The sequence below is a fragment of the Eptesicus fuscus genome, chromosome 12 (assembly GCF_027574615.1).
Source record: "Eptesicus fuscus isolate TK198812 chromosome 12, DD_ASM_mEF_20220401, whole genome shotgun sequence".
Taxonomy (NCBI): Eukaryota; Metazoa; Chordata; class Mammalia; order Chiroptera; family Vespertilionidae; genus Eptesicus; species Eptesicus fuscus.
Window position 1 is genome coordinate 53,078,046 of NC_072484.1, and position 17,304 is coordinate 53,095,349.

Consider the following 17,304-nt stretch of genomic DNA (forward strand, 5'->3'; position numbering starts at 1 on the left):
CATATCCATATTGGTATCTAAATAATTAGATGATGTTATTGGAAATTTTATTGCTGTTCTGCATTTGCAATTTTATTAATTAATTCAGCAAACATTTACTTACCACTTACTATATTCCAGGCACTATGTGGTGCTTAGGATATAAAAGAGAGCAAAACCAAATTGCTCCCCTTAGAACTCATGATCTGTGTATTTTTGGCATTATACACATTGACAGTAGTAATTCTCTGTTTTGTGTAGATACTGTAAGAGTGAAAAGACATGTGGGGGGATGGGGTTGAGTGAGACCAGACCATTTGCCTAGCTGAGTTGAAGTGGGCTTCCCAGAAAAAAAAAAAAAAGATATTTGCATGACTTAACCTTTCAAGTTAGAAGGATGGAAAAGGGGTACTGAGAGGTAATGATGTGGAAGCCTCATATGGTCAAGAAAACTGTTGTTGGGAATCAGGAAACCTAAAATATAGTCTGCTTTGGTCAGTTTCTAATTATATGACCTAGCCACGAGGGAAATACATTTTCATCATCTGTAAAGTCATGGGAGGTTTATCAACTAATATCCAAAGTTCTTTCTGCTTTACATCTCTCACTTTGTTGAATAAATGAACAATACTTTTATAGGAAGCTCAGCATATTATTTTTTTTTGTAAGCTCGGCACATGTATTATTCTATGCAGCACAAAAACTCTAGAAAGGACAATAGTTACATTTTAGAGTTGCTGATTTTATTTTTTCCATTTACAAATAGCATTTTTTTTAAAGTGTCATTTTAAGTCATGAGAAAGAGGAAAAAATTTTTCTCCTTTTATCAACTGTAGCTATGTTACTCATATTGCAAGGTGAGGCTGTCATTAATAGCTCAGCTACACCTAATAATCAAGCAAACTCTGTACACTTGGCACATTTACTTTATTGTGTGAGACTTAGTGGGAGGTTTTGTTTTCCCAATGGGGTAGAGACTAGAAAGCTACATTTCCAGTCCATTTTCCTTTCCTCTTGGAAATACAGCTGGACTCCTTTTCCTGTCCAGTTAGGTGGGGTCATGTCCTGAGGGTTGGCCTTGCCTTTTACCTCTTGTAGCCACCTGCTCTTCTCCTCCCTGCACGACTGGGCCCACAATAGTGCATGACTAGGATAACCTTAGAAGCTGCCTGTTGAAACGGCAGAGCATTCCTCAGCTTAGGTTCCTGAATGACTGTGGAACAGAGCCCACTCTCCTTCCATTACCAGATGGACTCTGTGCGAGAGAAATATTCTTCAAGTTCCCATGTTCAAGGTTTATCTTGTAAAATAGCTAGTGTTCTCTTAACACCTGCAGTGCTGTAGCAGGCAGGTCACAGCTTTGCCTTTCCCTTCACTTGTTTTTTATAGAGCCTCCAGCTCAGCCATGAGAGATGAGGGCCTCTTAGGCTTTCCGGGCATGCGGGCAGCCTTGCCTGGGCAGATGGCCTTCTAGGCTCCCAGGAATGTGTTAGAGCTTTTCAAAGCCCCTTTCCATCATCTCATTTTCTAACTTTTTAAAAAAGATTTTTGTTCAGCTTGTTACCCCAGTTTTATGACCACCTGAGGCAGCAATGATATTAAGCAGTTGCCACTGATTGTTTTTTCAAACATCCCAGGGAAAACACTGTTTTCAATGAATGACCTCTGCATCAGGTCAGTTCCTGTCAGGTGGTCACAGTTATCTGGCCATGGGGTTTAGGGAGCCCTGAGTTGGGTTTGGGCCACTCAGTGGCTGCTAGACTATTGGTTTTCTCAGTACTGTGGAGCAATGGGGGTGGGGCAGAGTGTTGGGAACAGGGCAAGTCAAAACACAGCTCACTCTTAGCTAGATTTACTTGTGTTTCTTGAATAAATGCACCTGAGATTGTTGCAATTTTTTTATTATATTCCAGAGTTCTGAATAAGTTACTTTTAACAGTTTTTGGTAATGTTCTCATATAGTTGTAGAGAAATGGATTTTCAGAGATTTTTTTACACTGCCATCCCTGCTGACATCACCTATTTATTTATGATTTGTCTTTGTTTCTAAATATATTCATTATAATGAATAACAAAAATATTTCCATTTGGAAGATGCTTTTTTATTAATTGTTCTTTTAATTACTGTGTTGGAATTATATGTAAGATTAAGAATATTATCCTAAATATGGAAATTGTTTTAGATGATCAACTTAAGAGAAGTACATTATATAGATTGTGTTAGGAGATAAAAAATGAAGAAAATTCAGCATTTTATAACTGGAAAATAGAAATGTCCATTTTTCAGAGGAGGAATCTGAGGGAGAACATAAATTCTTCGCTAAAGATTATATCACTAATAGCAGTTATGAAAATTCTTCTTAGGCATCTTAATAATCTTTTTACCATGTCATAGTTATGCAGTAGTAAGACAGCAAGACAGAAATAGAAATAGCACATTGGGCAAGTGAGATACTCCACTGTGTTAATTCCAGATTAATAGCATTCTGTCCAAATGGATGATGTTTCAAAGATGTCTTCTTTTATTTTTCTTTAATTTTGTGTTATATTTCATGGTATAGGGACAGTTACTATGTAGTGTAAGGATACTTAATATTATGGAGGTCAAGGATCTCTTTGAGTATCCTTTTTTTTTTAAATTATTGATTTCAGAGAAGGGAGAAGGAGAGAGAGATAGAAACATCAATGATGAGAGAGAATCATTTATCGACTGCCTCCTGCACGCCCCCTACTGGGGATCGAGCTCGCAACCCAGGCATGTGCCCTTGGCCGGAATCGAACCTGTGACCCTTCAGTCCGCAGGCCGACGCTCTATCCACTGAGCCAAGCCAGCTAGGGCTCTTTGAGTATCTTAAGAATTATTTCCTTGTGCCCCACAAAAACGTACATAATATGCATGTATGCTAATTTTTTATTGTTTTATACATTTTTGGAAGGTTATTAATGGACCTTACTTGTTTTAGCCTGTGATTCTATTATATTCCTCAGTTTTATTCTTTCTTTATCTCACATTACAAAAATAATTACTAATTACTCATATGCAAACTTTCAAATGTCAGATATCTGTTTCATGCTAGTTTTCTTTACTTTGTAAAATGGACCAAAAGCTTCCCTGCTGTATAGAATTTGTATAAAACTTGCTTTCAGTAAAGGATTTTTAGCTTTTGGAATTCTGTTTATATGACTCTAAGTAATTGTTTTGAGTGTCTTGATTGCCTAATTTTCAAAAGTACACATATTTAGAATTTTGTGTGTGTGTACTATCACTGCTAATATTACTTTATTACTTTTCAGTTTTTGTTCAGAAAAACCTGATAATACATTGTCTGTTATAATAGAAATCTTTAAGCCCAAGCCAACATGAAAGTCCTAAATCTATGCAGCTCTTCGAGCCTGGACAATAGCCATGGGGCGTTTGTCAATACAGCTCCACAAGTCTCTTCGTGGCATCATATTGACTGTGTATTAATACAGGGTATTCTATTGGGCCGTCAGCTGATTGTTTAGAATGTAAATGAAGCTGTTGATGGATCTGGTGACTGATGGCTTAAATTCCAATTAATCAATTGCTTCATCCGTTTCTTAATTCAGATCAAATATCTCCTGAATGCACACAGTTCTTTTAGTGGTATTAAGAGAAATTAATGCTTGAGAACTAATTTTCATCAATCTCTTATAAATGCCAATATCTTTTTCACTTGTCTCCTAAGTGATGACATTATAGTTTAAGTGCTGGGGACATATTACAATAGCTCAGCTGTCACTTGTTGTGGGGTGAGGGGCAGGTAAATGACACTGTACTCATCCATGTTCTCTCGGTGGTGCTATTCATCTTGCCACCAGCTTAAAAATTTCATGCAGAGTCATTAAGTCATATAAATGATTTAGAAATTAAGTTTGATGGCAAACGATCTGCTATTATATATGCAAAGTCAATGTCTATTTTTCTTTTGTTGGGCACATACTGTAGCCCATTTCTTTCAGAGCTATTGGATTCATGAATTGTTGCAGGTAGTTTGCTGATATTACAGGGTGACTTGTACAGAATATTACATATTTGTACTGCTTCTCACTGAGTCGCAGCAGTTCCTTTGTCACCACCTGGTGTGGCTCTCCTATGTGACACATATGCTGGTAGATCTCAATTTTATTGTCATTAGACCTGTCCTTTCCTGTCAACTCTTGTCAATTATACAAAATAAAATCAAGCATTCATAATAAGACTGCAATAGGATATAAGCAGACTAATTTAATAATTGATTTTTGCTGAGCCTTAACTGGCATCAGTTGAAGCTTATGCTTGCTGTTAAAAAAAATTAGTAGATACAGTTCATGTAAGACAAGTCCAGTTGGTCATACTTATGCAGCTCCTTCTCTCTTTAAATCATATCAGTTACTTCAGCATTAGTAATGTTTACTATAACTGAAAATAAATGTCAATTTCCTGTAAAATTGTAAAATAGCACATAGTTATTTAACATGAAGCAAAGAAAGGCAACTGTATTGTTTCCAGTGTTTCATAAGTTATAGCAATCTAGCTAGAAAAGTTTTCACCTTTAGAAACACAGAATGTTTAAAGTTTAAGAAACTCTACAGAGTCTCACCTTTTCTTATTTTATGTATTAGAAAAAAAACCTGGAGCAGAACTCTGGCACTGACATTTCAAAGTATCAGTCAGACTCTGGAATCCAGTCCCTTTCACTTTACTTTTATATTTTATATCAGATCACACACACAGGCTATGAGATAATCATGCAAATATTCAGATGATGGTTTTGTAGATACTAGTATATCTTCAGTTGATAAACTGGGCAATTGGAAAATCAATCCTGTTGTGCCTGAGAAAGGTAAGCTGTTCTCTGTGACTCTCTGGGATTCATGCTGGCAATGGTGATGCCCCTGGCATAGGGTGGTTAAAGGGTAAAAATTAATGGTGCAGGGATCTCAAGGGGCACACTTTTGGCACTGAATTGCTGGTGGTCGTGATTAGCAGAAAGAACATTGGCTGGCGTCTAGTATTTTTGCCGCATGAGAGAGCAGAGAATGCCCATGGTGTGCAGGGGCCCTTTCTTCTGCAGTTCAAGTGAACACAAAGCTGGTATGTTTGGGGTTGCCACAGTTCCATGTTAGTTTTAGAATGTGTGTTAAGGTGTAGTGAACTAAGCTATGTGAAGATATGTTCTTATTTCTCTACCTTAAATAGTTCCCCAAATTTGAGAAATAACATCACATGATTGTCATCTGTGTATGTCATTCTGTGCATACAAATTGTGCTATTCTGTCTTAGGGTGGGTTCTGAGAAATGGTGTGATAGCATGGTCAAAGGGTAAATGGATTGTTGAAATTTAATATTTTTTCATGTTTAAAATTTGATAGAGTTATCAGTATGACAGTAGGTCTGGCCAGAGTTTTGGCATTTTAACTGTGCCTTTATGATGAGGAACATGTGTTTTCTGATGGTACCTCAGACATTTTATTATCAAAGTCAAATCACACATTCTTGGATATTTTTGAGTATTATTGTTTAGTTATCAGAACATGAATCAAAGGTAGAAATGATCAGTGTGGTCTTTCTAAAATAAAGTGCAATTAATCTTAAACCTTAATAAGCCAAGAATATCAAATAGGAGATAAGGATCAAATAGTTAATCACCTGTATCTTTTCAGCAAACTCCTTTTGTGAATCAAATAAAGAATTTCTAGGTATATTGTTTTTGATCTGACTGTGTTGTGGAATTTTAGTTTTTAAAGTATCTGTAACTCAGAAATTTTTCTTTTCTAATTCCAAGGTTCATGTTTTATTCGAACGGATCAACTAGATGGCGAAACTGACTGGAAGCTGAGAGTGGCCGTAAGCTGCACACAGAGGCTGCCAGCTCTGGGGGTGGGTACCACTGCAGTACCCCATCATTTATGTTTAGTACATTTCTGTTTGTACCAACTAATGTATCGAATGCATCAAGAATTTAAAAAAATAATATTTACTACTAATGAAGGATCATTGAAAACTAAGCCAAAATAATTTCTGTGTATCTTAGCACATAACCTGTCGAGGTATAGTTTTGAATGTTCCTACTGACTTGACACTGAGGTTTTTTTTCTTTTTCACCTTTTTTGTTTTTATTTTTATACCCTCTCTGTCCAGTAATCTTTGAAATGGAGAGCTTTGGTGAGGTTTCAGTGGGTCTATTGAAATAAAATCACAGTTTTGGTGCCCTGGCTAGTGCGGCTCAGTTGGTTGGAGCATCATCCATTATATCGAAAGGTGGCTGGTTAGATTCCTGCATAGGGCACATACCTCGGTTTCGAGTTTGGTCCCTGGTGTGTGTGTGTGTGTGTGTGTGTGTGTGTGTGTGTGTGTGTGTGTGTGTCTCTGTCTCTCTCTCTCTCTCTCCCCACCCCCCCCCCCTTCTTTCTAAAAAAAATCAATTAAAAACACAGTTGTGGCCATTTGGTGCTTACTTTGTGTTATTTGTAGTATTTATCTGATTGAGAGAAGTTTCATTTTATATGATTTGCTGATATTCAATGGACAATGAAGAAAGATTGAGAATCTCTGAGGTAGGAGTGGGGAACCTTTTTTCTGCCAAGGGCTGTTTGGATATTTATAACATCATTCTCGGGCCATAGAAAATTATCAACTTAAAAGTTAGCCTGCTATATTTGGTCAAACATTTAATGAACTCACCCCTAATGCCTTGGTGGAGCCAGACAAAATGATTTCACAGGCCTTATGTTCCCCTCCCCTGCTCTAAAGGGAGAGAATTGGATACCATAGATTTGGTCCCTTTCCTTAGGTTGGTTGGCTTTGGATGGAAAAACCTACTTGTGCCGCATCCAGTTAAGAGTTCATCACCATGTGCAGCATGAACCTTCTTCATTCCCCTATGTCCTGGACTGTTATGTTCACATGTTTAAGACTCAGGAATAGTTTATTCTGTGGGTGTTTTCAGTTGCCTATATGTTAGGTGGTTCCTCCATTGAAATTCATTTGATCATGCTCAGTGTCCTTTTCATATATTGCAGTATTTGATTTGCTGATATTTTATGAAGGATTTTTTTATGCCTATGTTCATGAGGGATATTTGACTGTGTTGCATTTGTTGTAATGTTTTTGCTTTGATATCTAGGGGTACGCTGGCCTCATTAAATGAGTTAGGAAGTCTTTTTGCCTCCAGTATTTTTTTGAAGTACTTGTATAGAGTATTGTTATTTCTTTTTAAAATATTGAACAAATTCACCCTTGAAACTCTGGGCTCGGAGCGTACTTTGTGGGAAAGTATTTAATTGTGGATTAACTTTCTGAATTAGATAATAGAGTTCATCAAATTTTCTGTTCATTGGAAATTCGTATTTTTTAATGAATTTATTTGTTTCATATAAGTTGCCAAATTTAATGGCATAAAATTCGTAATATTTGATTATTGTTTTTAGTAGTTGTTGGTCTCAAGACCTCGTTCATTCTCAATATTGGTAATTCACATCTCTTTTTTCTTGGTCAATCTAGCCAGAAGTTCATCAATTTTATTTTTTATTTTTTAATATGTTTTATTGATTTTAGAGAGGAAGGAAGAGGGAGAGAGAGATAGAAACATCAATGATGAGAGAGAATCATTGATTGGCTGCCTCCTGCACGCCCCCTACTGGGGATCAAGCCCGCAACCCAGGCATGTGCCCTGGGCTGGAATCGAACCTGGGACCCTTCAGTCTGCAGGCTGACACTCTCTCCATTGAGCCAAACCAGCTAGGACGAAGTTCATCAATTTTAGTGATCATTTCAAAGAACTTGCTTTTGGTTTGATTGATTATTGTCTGTTTATTTTCAGTGTTACTGATTTCTGTTATCTTTATTTTCTTCATTCTACTTAGTTTGTGTTTAATTTTCTTGCTTAACTTTTTAAAGAATTTTAGACTCTTGATTTTATACCTTTGTCTTTTCTGGCAGAAACATTTAGAGCTATAGATCTCCTGATTATTACCTAGCCTGTGTCACACAGATTTTTATAGACTGCACTTTCATTATCATTTAGTTTTAAATGTTTCTAATTTATGATTTCTTCTTTCACCCCTCATTTACTTGAAAGGATATTGTTTATTTTCCAAATATTAGGGGATTTTCTTAATGTCTGATAATTTATTTGTTATTTAATTCTGTTGTGTTCACAGAATGTATTCAGTTCTATCTCAGTCCTTTTATATGTATTGACTTGTGATTTTGTCCCACAGTTGGTCTCTGGGCCAGTGTTCCCTGTGTGCTTAAAAATTTTTCCCATGTGCCATCACCTTACTACTTAAGTATCTAGCTTACAGTTCTCATACTATTTGCTAAAATGAATTGGTTCTTGTCATTAGACATTCTTGCAGCCTGCTGATTTTCTATAGAATTGAGCCAGTTGTTGGGGTGGTGCTATTTTGCTCAGTTGCAGAGTATTTCCTCTTTGTGTCCTTTCTTCTTTTTTCTAGCAAGCATCCTCAAGTAATCTTGCCAGGGTTAAAGGGGAAGAAAAGATCATGAATCCTTAAATGACTGGAAGAATTTCAATTGGCTGTCATTCTTGGACAGCAGCCCCACTTCCAAGAATTCTAGAGTCACTGGAGTGGATACTTGGAAAGAGTTGTACTAAATAATAATTTGTAGTAGATTTAAGAGTGGTAGAAGAGAAAGTGCAGGGTTAAAACACTATTAGAAAAAAAATTTGTTTGAAAGAAAGCCAAACATAAGCTAAGCAAACAAAAGCATGTAGGGTGTGGTTGCATTATTAAGAATTCTAGGGAAGTGGGGCAGTGGTGATGGAGGCTGGGAACGGGGCAGAGAGGCCTGCAGAGGGGAGATAGAACTGTCCCACAGCTTGGGTGATGGAGGCTGGGAGCAGGGCAGGGTGCCTGACCAGGGGGATAGAAATGACGCATAGTTTGATGGTGATGATGTCATAGGCATATATATGTGTGTGTGTGTGTGTGTTGTGTGTGTGTGTGTGTGTGTGTGTTAAAATGCATAAAGTTGTACACTTCAAACATGCACAATTTATTGCATGTAAATTATATCTTAAGAAAGTAGTTAAACTTACACTGTTGTTATCTGTATTTTTTAGTATTCTCATGATGACAGGAACTGACATTTTATCAGATTCAGTATTATAAAGATTTTTTCATTTTTGTTACTGACAAAAACGTATAAATTTCAAAATATTTACTATAGTATGCAAGTCATGTGCTAATTAAAAATTTTTATGGTTGATATACTTTGATAGGGACTGGCATTGAGCATTTGGATTGAGCAACTGTGTAGTAAATGAAAAAGTTTTAAGATATTACTGCAAAACCTAAAAGCATTATATTTTAAAAAAGGAAATTTAACGGAATTTCTGACTCATCAATCAAATTAAATGTGTAGCTTTATATAATTTGGTAGATTATGTATAGAAACTTTATTCATAGAAAAGAAAGCTGTAATTTTATTATGGATACAGACAAGGCAATTTGGTCTTTCATTTAATAGCTTACGCTGCCCATAACTGTCACTCATTTTGACTTTTCTGTTTCTAATGTAATGGATTTCGGGAATATTTGGTGTTCTTCGCTATTTGTCACATCATCAGTTGAGCATTGTGTCCATCGTGACACAAGGAATAAGTGAACCTACAGATCTTAGAGCTTTTCTTAATGAACTGAGGACACCATCAAGAATAACCTCTCTAATTTAGTTGCATTCCCAGAGCACCTAATGTGATCAGAGAATTAAAATTTTGACAAGCCCTTTAATACAGCTGTGCTGCAGTTCCTGCAGTGCTGGCTCCGTGTCTTGGTACTACACAGGCGCCTGTCTAGGAGGTACACATTCCAGGCACCCTAGACATTCGGGAAATATGTTTCTAGCTTTTGTGATCCCCAGGCAAATTTATTAACAACAATGAGGTCATAGTAATTTTCAATAAATCATGACTTGCTGATTTATTTCAAAGGATCCATATAGCAGTAAACAATACCATTTACATTTAATGAGTTTTATTGAACGAAAGGCAATTTTATTTGTAATGAACCACATGTTATGATTAAGGATGTATTTTAATGACCTTTAAGTAATGCGAACAAATGTTGCCCTTGACCTAATAGCAGAGGCTTTCCTACATGATTGAAAACTTCAGAATGGTTTTTAAATTATCATGAAAAGCTTCGAATGGCATTCTCATTATTGTGCCATCATTCAGTCATTTGATGTCTAATATACTAGATGAAATGCATTCCCCTAAATGTTCATGCACATGTCGAAGTGAGGATGGTTGCTAGCTTGTTCTTTATTTCCATGTCTCCAAAGGTAATCTGTTATATGAACGTTTTATTTTTTTGAAAATTACTATGACAGTATAATACTTAACTGATGAATGATTCTCAAACTGGCCTTATACTAGGAATCATTGGCTGCTTGTTAAACATTCTAGTCGTGTTTTCATAAGTCTAAAATTACTATACAATGTATTTCTTCTTGTGTAAACTAGCTTGATTTAATTAGCTTGAAAATAAATTTTTATTAGTTAATATATAGTCTCTGCTGCAGTCGCAGACCCACAGTGTTGAGCTGCTGTACTCCCCCTTCAGCTGGTGTAGCATCTCTGCTCCAAGGTCTCCTGGAGGGTGTGTGAGGAGCTTTCCCAGAGAGTGTGTACCGGAAGTCAGGGACGGAGATGCGTTAGCTTTCTGCCTGTTGGCGGTTCTCTGCAGCAGGGTTGCTGTGTATTGAACTTGATAGTGGCAACAGTGTTTTCCATGGAGAATCATTTTGGTAACATTCTGTGAGTAATTTTTGGAGGTTAGTCATGTTTTTTTTTCTTCCTCTGATTTTATGTATTCAATCCCATTCTGCTCTGAGGTGTGGTTTCTGTTTCCTATATTGATCCACCTCAAGTCAAGAGAGAAGTTTTTCTCCTTCACCAACATCCCAGAGGTCAGTGGTCCCAGGCTGAGGAGACAGCTCTGTCATCCTCCTTTTGTGACTTTCCACTGTCCCAAATGTCTGCTCCCAGCCGGCTCAGCCAGCAGGAGGGGAAGTGCGTGGGAGAGCACTCTCATCCCAGGCACTTGGCACTTCTCATCACTAGAATGAGCCACTTGGTGAGAACTAGCTGTGTGTGTTCTTTATAGGGGCCATGCACCCATCTGAAGCTCGAAGTTCTGCCTTTAAAGGCCATGGCAGAGTGGTGGACAGTGATCTTCATCTCACTGTCCCTCATTTGCCATCACACTTCTCACTGGGTGAGGCATTGAGACTCCAGTCGTTAGGGTCCTCAGAACAGATGCCCCCATTAGAATCTTATCAGGATTACCATCTGTACTATAATCAGTTACTTCACAGTTGTTCTCAGGAACTCTAAGCACCTTGAAAATGTGTATTCCCTCTCTCACCTAGATTAAAGGAGGAAATGAAATGTAAACAGCAAAATAGTACATGGCTCCTAAGGAGGCCATATCATTTTTAGGCCATTGCCTGTTTTCTGCAAGTGGTGACATACAGCCAGCAGCCAGGCTCCTGCTCACAGAGCAGCCCTGACGGGAGGCTGTGCACACAGCAGGGAGCCCTCCATGTTATGCCTCCCTGGCCACAGGGACCCTGAATACATGTTTAGAAGTAGCAGGAATGGAAAGGCCACGTGCATTGCAAAACCATTCCAGGAGTAGGAGAGCATCATGCAAATCTCTGGTGTGTTCTGAGAAATCTCAGAGGACACTGCAGTCTGAAAGAAGCCACGAAGAAGGATCAAGTGGAGATGAGACCTCATTGAAGGACATGATCGTGGAAATAAGAACACGGCATGGGGCTGGAGAAGAATTGTTCTGCAGCTCCCAGAACAGAGGCCGGAGTGTGGTTTGATCGCTGTTCCCAGTGGACACACTGAGTCCTGTCAGCAGCAGGTGGTGAGGAGGCATATGAAGTGCTGCCTGTGAGGGGAAGGGTGTCCCTTGGCACCTCGGCTTGCCCAGAAGAAAAGCAGGTGTTCGGGTAAACATGTTGCTAGAATAAACAGTTTAGGCCCAGTGAGTCTTTCTTCTCTGGGAATGCTGGGAACCCTCTTGAAATCCACATTTCCAGACACTGGCCAAGGCATCTTTACAGGGCATGTATATTGTTATTCTAGGTCCTTGCCCAGCTGGATGGGACCAGCCTGCCCTATTGGTCTCAGGTGTGTCCTGTATGGGTCCTGGATGCAGCCAGTTGAAATGGCACCCATTCACCCTAAAGTCCACCTGAGAAAACCCAGCTGTCTCTTTGAATTTCAATCTCTAAACCCGGGAGAAGCTCCCTCAGGCAGCAGGAGGGGAGAGCATGCGGACAGTTCTGCCAGACTAGGGATGAGCTCCTTCCTGTGCTCTGCCAGTATTCTCTGGCAGCGTCATTGGGTATCAGGCAGCAATCCTAACTCCCTATCTTTTCAGTCATCCCCTCCATTTACCTCGGGAGTGGCCCAGAACAGATCTTTCCCTCTCTGGGACAGCGGCACTCGGTAATAAAGCTGCCTTACTAAGGCCTGTGAACAGAAGGAAAGTGAAGGAAGCAGGTTAGGCTCATGATCAACTGCTTCGAGCTGCACTTGATCTGGAGTGCCAGCCACAGGTGACAGCAGTGACACCTTGGAAGATGGGCCTCCCACTTGCAGCTGTGAGCAGGGGTCACATGTTGGGGCAACAGTGGCTCAATTTCAGGTGGCCCCATCAGGGCCCAAGCCCTTGGTTATGGTCAGCTCAGATGGCCCAGCCAGCATCCAGTTTTCATGGTTTATGTCCCTCCCAGGGGTTCAAATTCTGCACTAGTCCCAGATCCCAGGTATCTCCATAAGGCCATTCCTGCACTCAGTTTGGCATTGCTCGGGTCATGGTCAAAACACTCCTGGCAGACAGTGAGAGTTCAGTACAGGCATCTGGGGTCTGTGAGTCCAGGGTTTCGAGTGATGAGACTTCCAGGCTGTACCCTGAGAGCTCTGGCTCAGATATGGCATCAGCCTCACACCAAGGAGAGTCCCAGAGCTGTCTAGACGGGAGTACAGTCTGTGTCCAGCACACTGGAGTGTTGAGGGCATGGCACTGGTGCCACTCAGGGCAGACCAGAATGCTGCCCCCTCCCCCCTACCCCGACCCCCATTCAGGAATCAGAGCTCAGCTGGAGAGCTGCAGAGTTGTCTGTCCCCCAAGCAGCTTTGACCTGGTTGTGCAGCTTGAGTGGTTAGTTTTCTTTTCATTAATCTTTTTAATAGTCACTAGATTGTTCTGTCAAACCTGTAGTCCTATTACAGAATTTTCCTGTAATTTAAGTCTCTTTTTTATTCTCCTGAGCTTTTTCAGTTATCTTCAGGTTACCTTACATCTGCTGATAACTCTCACAGTACTAATAAAAGGGAAAAGGAATCCCGGTCCTCCTGAGAGGACACAGAGGACCTGCAGATAGGAGCAAGCCGAGGCCAGGGCACTATCTGTCCTGTGCAGCCCATAGGCAGCAGCACCAACAGAAGCATGAGACAAGGACAGATTTGAACTCCTTACTCTTCACGTTTATGGACCAATGTCAACATCCCAGTCAAATTCAGCCCTTCAGTAAAAGACCAATATTTTTAAATTTCTGTATTGAACTTGTCCAGTTTTCTGTAGCCAATTAGAAATATTTAAAAAAGCAACACTAAAATATCAATAATTAAAAGACTGTTGAAACTTTACCTTAAGAAAAGCACAAGTACAAGTAATCTCTATTAGTGGTTGTAATTTATGCATTATTGTTGGGGTCCACGTGATCAGTTTGAAAAATGCACCAGTGTGTTTGGGTCATCACAGACTTATTTGGTCACTCTCCACCCACACTATCATTTGCCTGCCCCTGTCTGAATTCAGGTGTGCTTCACATCTGCATGCTTGGAGCTTTGCCTTACAGGCGGTCAGAATCCCATGTGGGGTATGAATTTGTCCAAATCCAGACAGATGAGGATCTTTCCATGTTGTAAATTCCTGGTGATCTGGTAAAAATCATCGTGCATCATTAAAAAAACTGAAATTTATTTTAGATACATTGCTAACGGTAATATAACTCCTGTTGTTTTAATAAAATTAACCAAACTTTCTGTACCTTACCAGCATCTCCCAAGTGCTTTGGACACACACCTGTCATCAGGTAGCAGTGATTTGTTAGAATCAAGAGAACTGCCAAGCCTCCCTTGAGCTTAGAAATTGTTTCTTTTAGTTATCTTCCATCCTAATTCATAATGTTGGCACAAAAAATAAAAGAAAATCAACCATCACTTTTAGTAAATAATATAGAGAAATATTAATTGGTAGCTGAAAATTTTAAAGAAACTTTGTTTAATTTTAACGTTACTAATTTAGATACTCTGTATTCCAGGACCTGTTTTCCATCAGTGCTTATGTCCATGCTCAGAAGCCACAGCTGGATATTCACAGCTTTGAAGGCACATTTACCAGGGTGAGTTAAGTCTTCCGTTAAATCAGATATACTCATTGTGTATGTAAGTTAAATATAACAAAACTTTATTTAAAAGAGTTGTATCAGGCAGATTCTGCCCTGTAGTTGTTCAAATGGGGAGAAATTCCTGGTGCTTCCTGCTCCGCCATCTCAGAATCCTGTCTCAATTCCTTTTTTCCATCTTATTTTGCAGTGCCTTTTCACTGCTGGTCAACTGGATCCAGCTGTGGACTTCTTTTTAATGCTGTAGATATCTGAAGTGTGAGTAATGCAAATATTGGTAATTTAGTATTGTTTTCCTTTTCTTTTCCTGAACAGGAAGACAGTGATCCACCCATTCATGAGAGTCTCAGCATAGAAAATACATTGTGGGCAAGCACAGTTGTTGCATCAGGTAAGAAATAAGCTCCATTTTTATAGTTAATTCTCACATAATAGGTGGTGCTTTGTGTTTTTGAGTGGCTCCAAACAAGTGTTTCTCAAGATGCCTGGCATAACATGCAAACTTTACTAAACATACACTCCAGTTCAGTGAGTGTCAGACAGGCCTGAGAGTCTGCATCTCAGACAAGTGCAGGGCCACGGCTGACAGTGATTGTGATAAATACAGAAAATGAGAGGAAACATTTGGAAATTTTTATAGCAACTGATGAAGTAATTTAATGTTAGAAAAATTGGGGCGTATATTTTCTTGTTTTTATAATTGTTTCTTTTGTTACTTTATTATTGTGGTATTTTACAGAACTAGTCCTCACAACATATTAATAATTTAAAAATAAAACCTGGCCCTTTATCATTCATTGTTTGTGGGGCCCCTGCTCTAGAAATAGGTTACTCTATCTAGGGTTAAGGTAGCTGGAGAAGCTGCTCCATGAGGACAGCCCCAGAGGGACAGCCCCGAGCTCTGGGACAGGGACAAACCAGCTTCTGGCTGAGCATACAGGGGAAGTGAGGACAGCAAAGAACCCACTGCAGCATGGGGTACATCATCCACAACAGGGATGGGAGTTGCTGCTTCTCAAACCTTCTGTCTCATGGGCAAGTGTAGAGGATGGGAGGTAGGTGGAGAAAGGGGGCAGAAAGTGTTGCTCTGATGTCTTCCCCAAACGTGCATGGTTGCCAGAGCCCAGATCTGGTGCAGGTCCCATCTGACACTGTGTCCCTGCCTCATCTCTTTGTGTAGCTTTTCTCAGGCTGATTTATTGGTTTCATTGGGGCATGTGGGTATATCTGGCAGGTGTGTAGTGGTCACTGGTTCACTGTCACCACTGTGTCTCCACTGCTGCTTGGTGCTTCTCCCCCCCTCCCGCCCCCCCTACCCCCACCCTTCCACCCCCCACACAGGGATGCTCGAGCAGCTTGTACGTGAGGTTTTGTTGACTGGCTCCAGGAAAGCATCTGTAAATTGTAGCCAATCCCCAAGGCTGCCATAGGGGCCTCAGTTTTCTTACTGTGTGTAGCAGGTTCTGGGTATATGATTGGGATCAAGAAAGACTTTGGTTGCTTGATCTTTCTCTCAGTCTGTATGTCTGTTTGTTTTTCCCCTGCATCTTGTCTTTCTTATATGCAATCTTTCCTTAAGTCTGACAAATGTATTATATCTTGTTGCCCCCTCACGTCTCATTTTTAAATTAACAGGTAACCCCTTCCCCATCTTTCTTTGATTTGCCATGTATACAGGTTTACTCATTCTTTTAGCCTATAAATATATACCTTTTGTCAAACAGAATGGAGGATATTTCAAATATGCTGTTCTGACTAGTAATTTTAGTAATTAAAATGCATGGGAGACTCAGTAAAAAATGCATTATTCTGACTCCAGCAAGTACTCATTTTTAGTAAGAATTAAATGAGATAATACATGAGTCTTTACCAAACTTTAATAGATTAAGTACATAAAATTGCACGAGGAATTCTGTCAAATTCTTATATAAAATTCTTGTGTATGTTATATTTAACATGCAAATACTGATTTTAGTCTTTGTCTGTCTGAATGCAGTGTTTCTTGTTGGTCTTGTCATTTCGCAGACTTCATCTGGGACACTTTAAATTGTAGTGCCAGCCTGGAGTCAACATCACTAGTCACCTACCTACACATTAGGGCAGTGGTTGCTAGCTTGATTAACTTTCAAGCCTTTTCTGAGACTTGTTTTTTATAAATTAATTAGAAAGAAATTAATTTTGTAATTTTCCTTGTTCTGTTTTTATGCTTACTTTACATTAGTGACACTTTTATATTTTCATTAAGTTACACTTAATTGGCAAATTAGGAAAGTTTTAAAGTATTATATCATTGTGAATTTAATATTTTTCTATATATATGCTAACAGACAGAATATCTAAGAAGTTTATTGAATAATAATATATAAAGATAGCATTTGTGCGGTTTGGAGTTCACTCTGCTTTTAAGAACACAGCTTCCCCAGTGACACACCTTTTTAAAAGGTGTGTGTGGGAGGGTGTTTATTCTAAAACAGAAAAATATGTGTCTCCTCTACAGATTTCACTACTTAATAGTACTCTAGCGCTCTCTTCCTGAACGCCCTGTGGAGGAGGCAGTTTGTCCTGTGACTTGTGGAACATGAGCTGTCATTGTGCTTTATGTCCAGGAGATCCTGTGATCGCACTTACTCAGAGGGTCCTGCCTAATGACTCACTAATTACCACACCTTCACTTAATGTGACATCAGAGCTTAATTATCATAGTAAATTCTACAATGGTTGTTGACTGTCTTTCTTACTTTAATCATATTTCTTACCTTCAAATTTTTCAAAGTTAGGATTTTAAATTATGCACAGCTGCAGTTCTAGAAACAGACATCCATGGTTTCAACTTGACATTTCAGAGATGCCTGCCTCTGTACATC

General features: G+C 39.2%; 1 protein-coding gene across 3 annotated transcripts in view; it reads left to right on the top strand.

Moving 5' to 3' along the window:
* The window catches only part of ATP9B (ATPase phospholipid transporting 9B (putative)), a 139,309-nt gene that overhangs the window by 44,132 nt on the left and 77,873 nt on the right, over positions 1–17,304 (top strand). For all 3 annotated transcript variants that reach the window (XM_054724487.1, XM_054724486.1, XM_028139321.2), the window contains exons 8-10: positions 5,769–5,863; positions 14,357–14,437; positions 14,756–14,831. In XM_054724487.1, the coding sequence (XP_054580462.1) occupies positions 5,769–5,863; positions 14,357–14,437; positions 14,756–14,831 (252 nt within the window). The remainder of the gene's footprint in view (positions 1–5,768; positions 5,864–14,356; positions 14,438–14,755; positions 14,832–17,304) is intronic.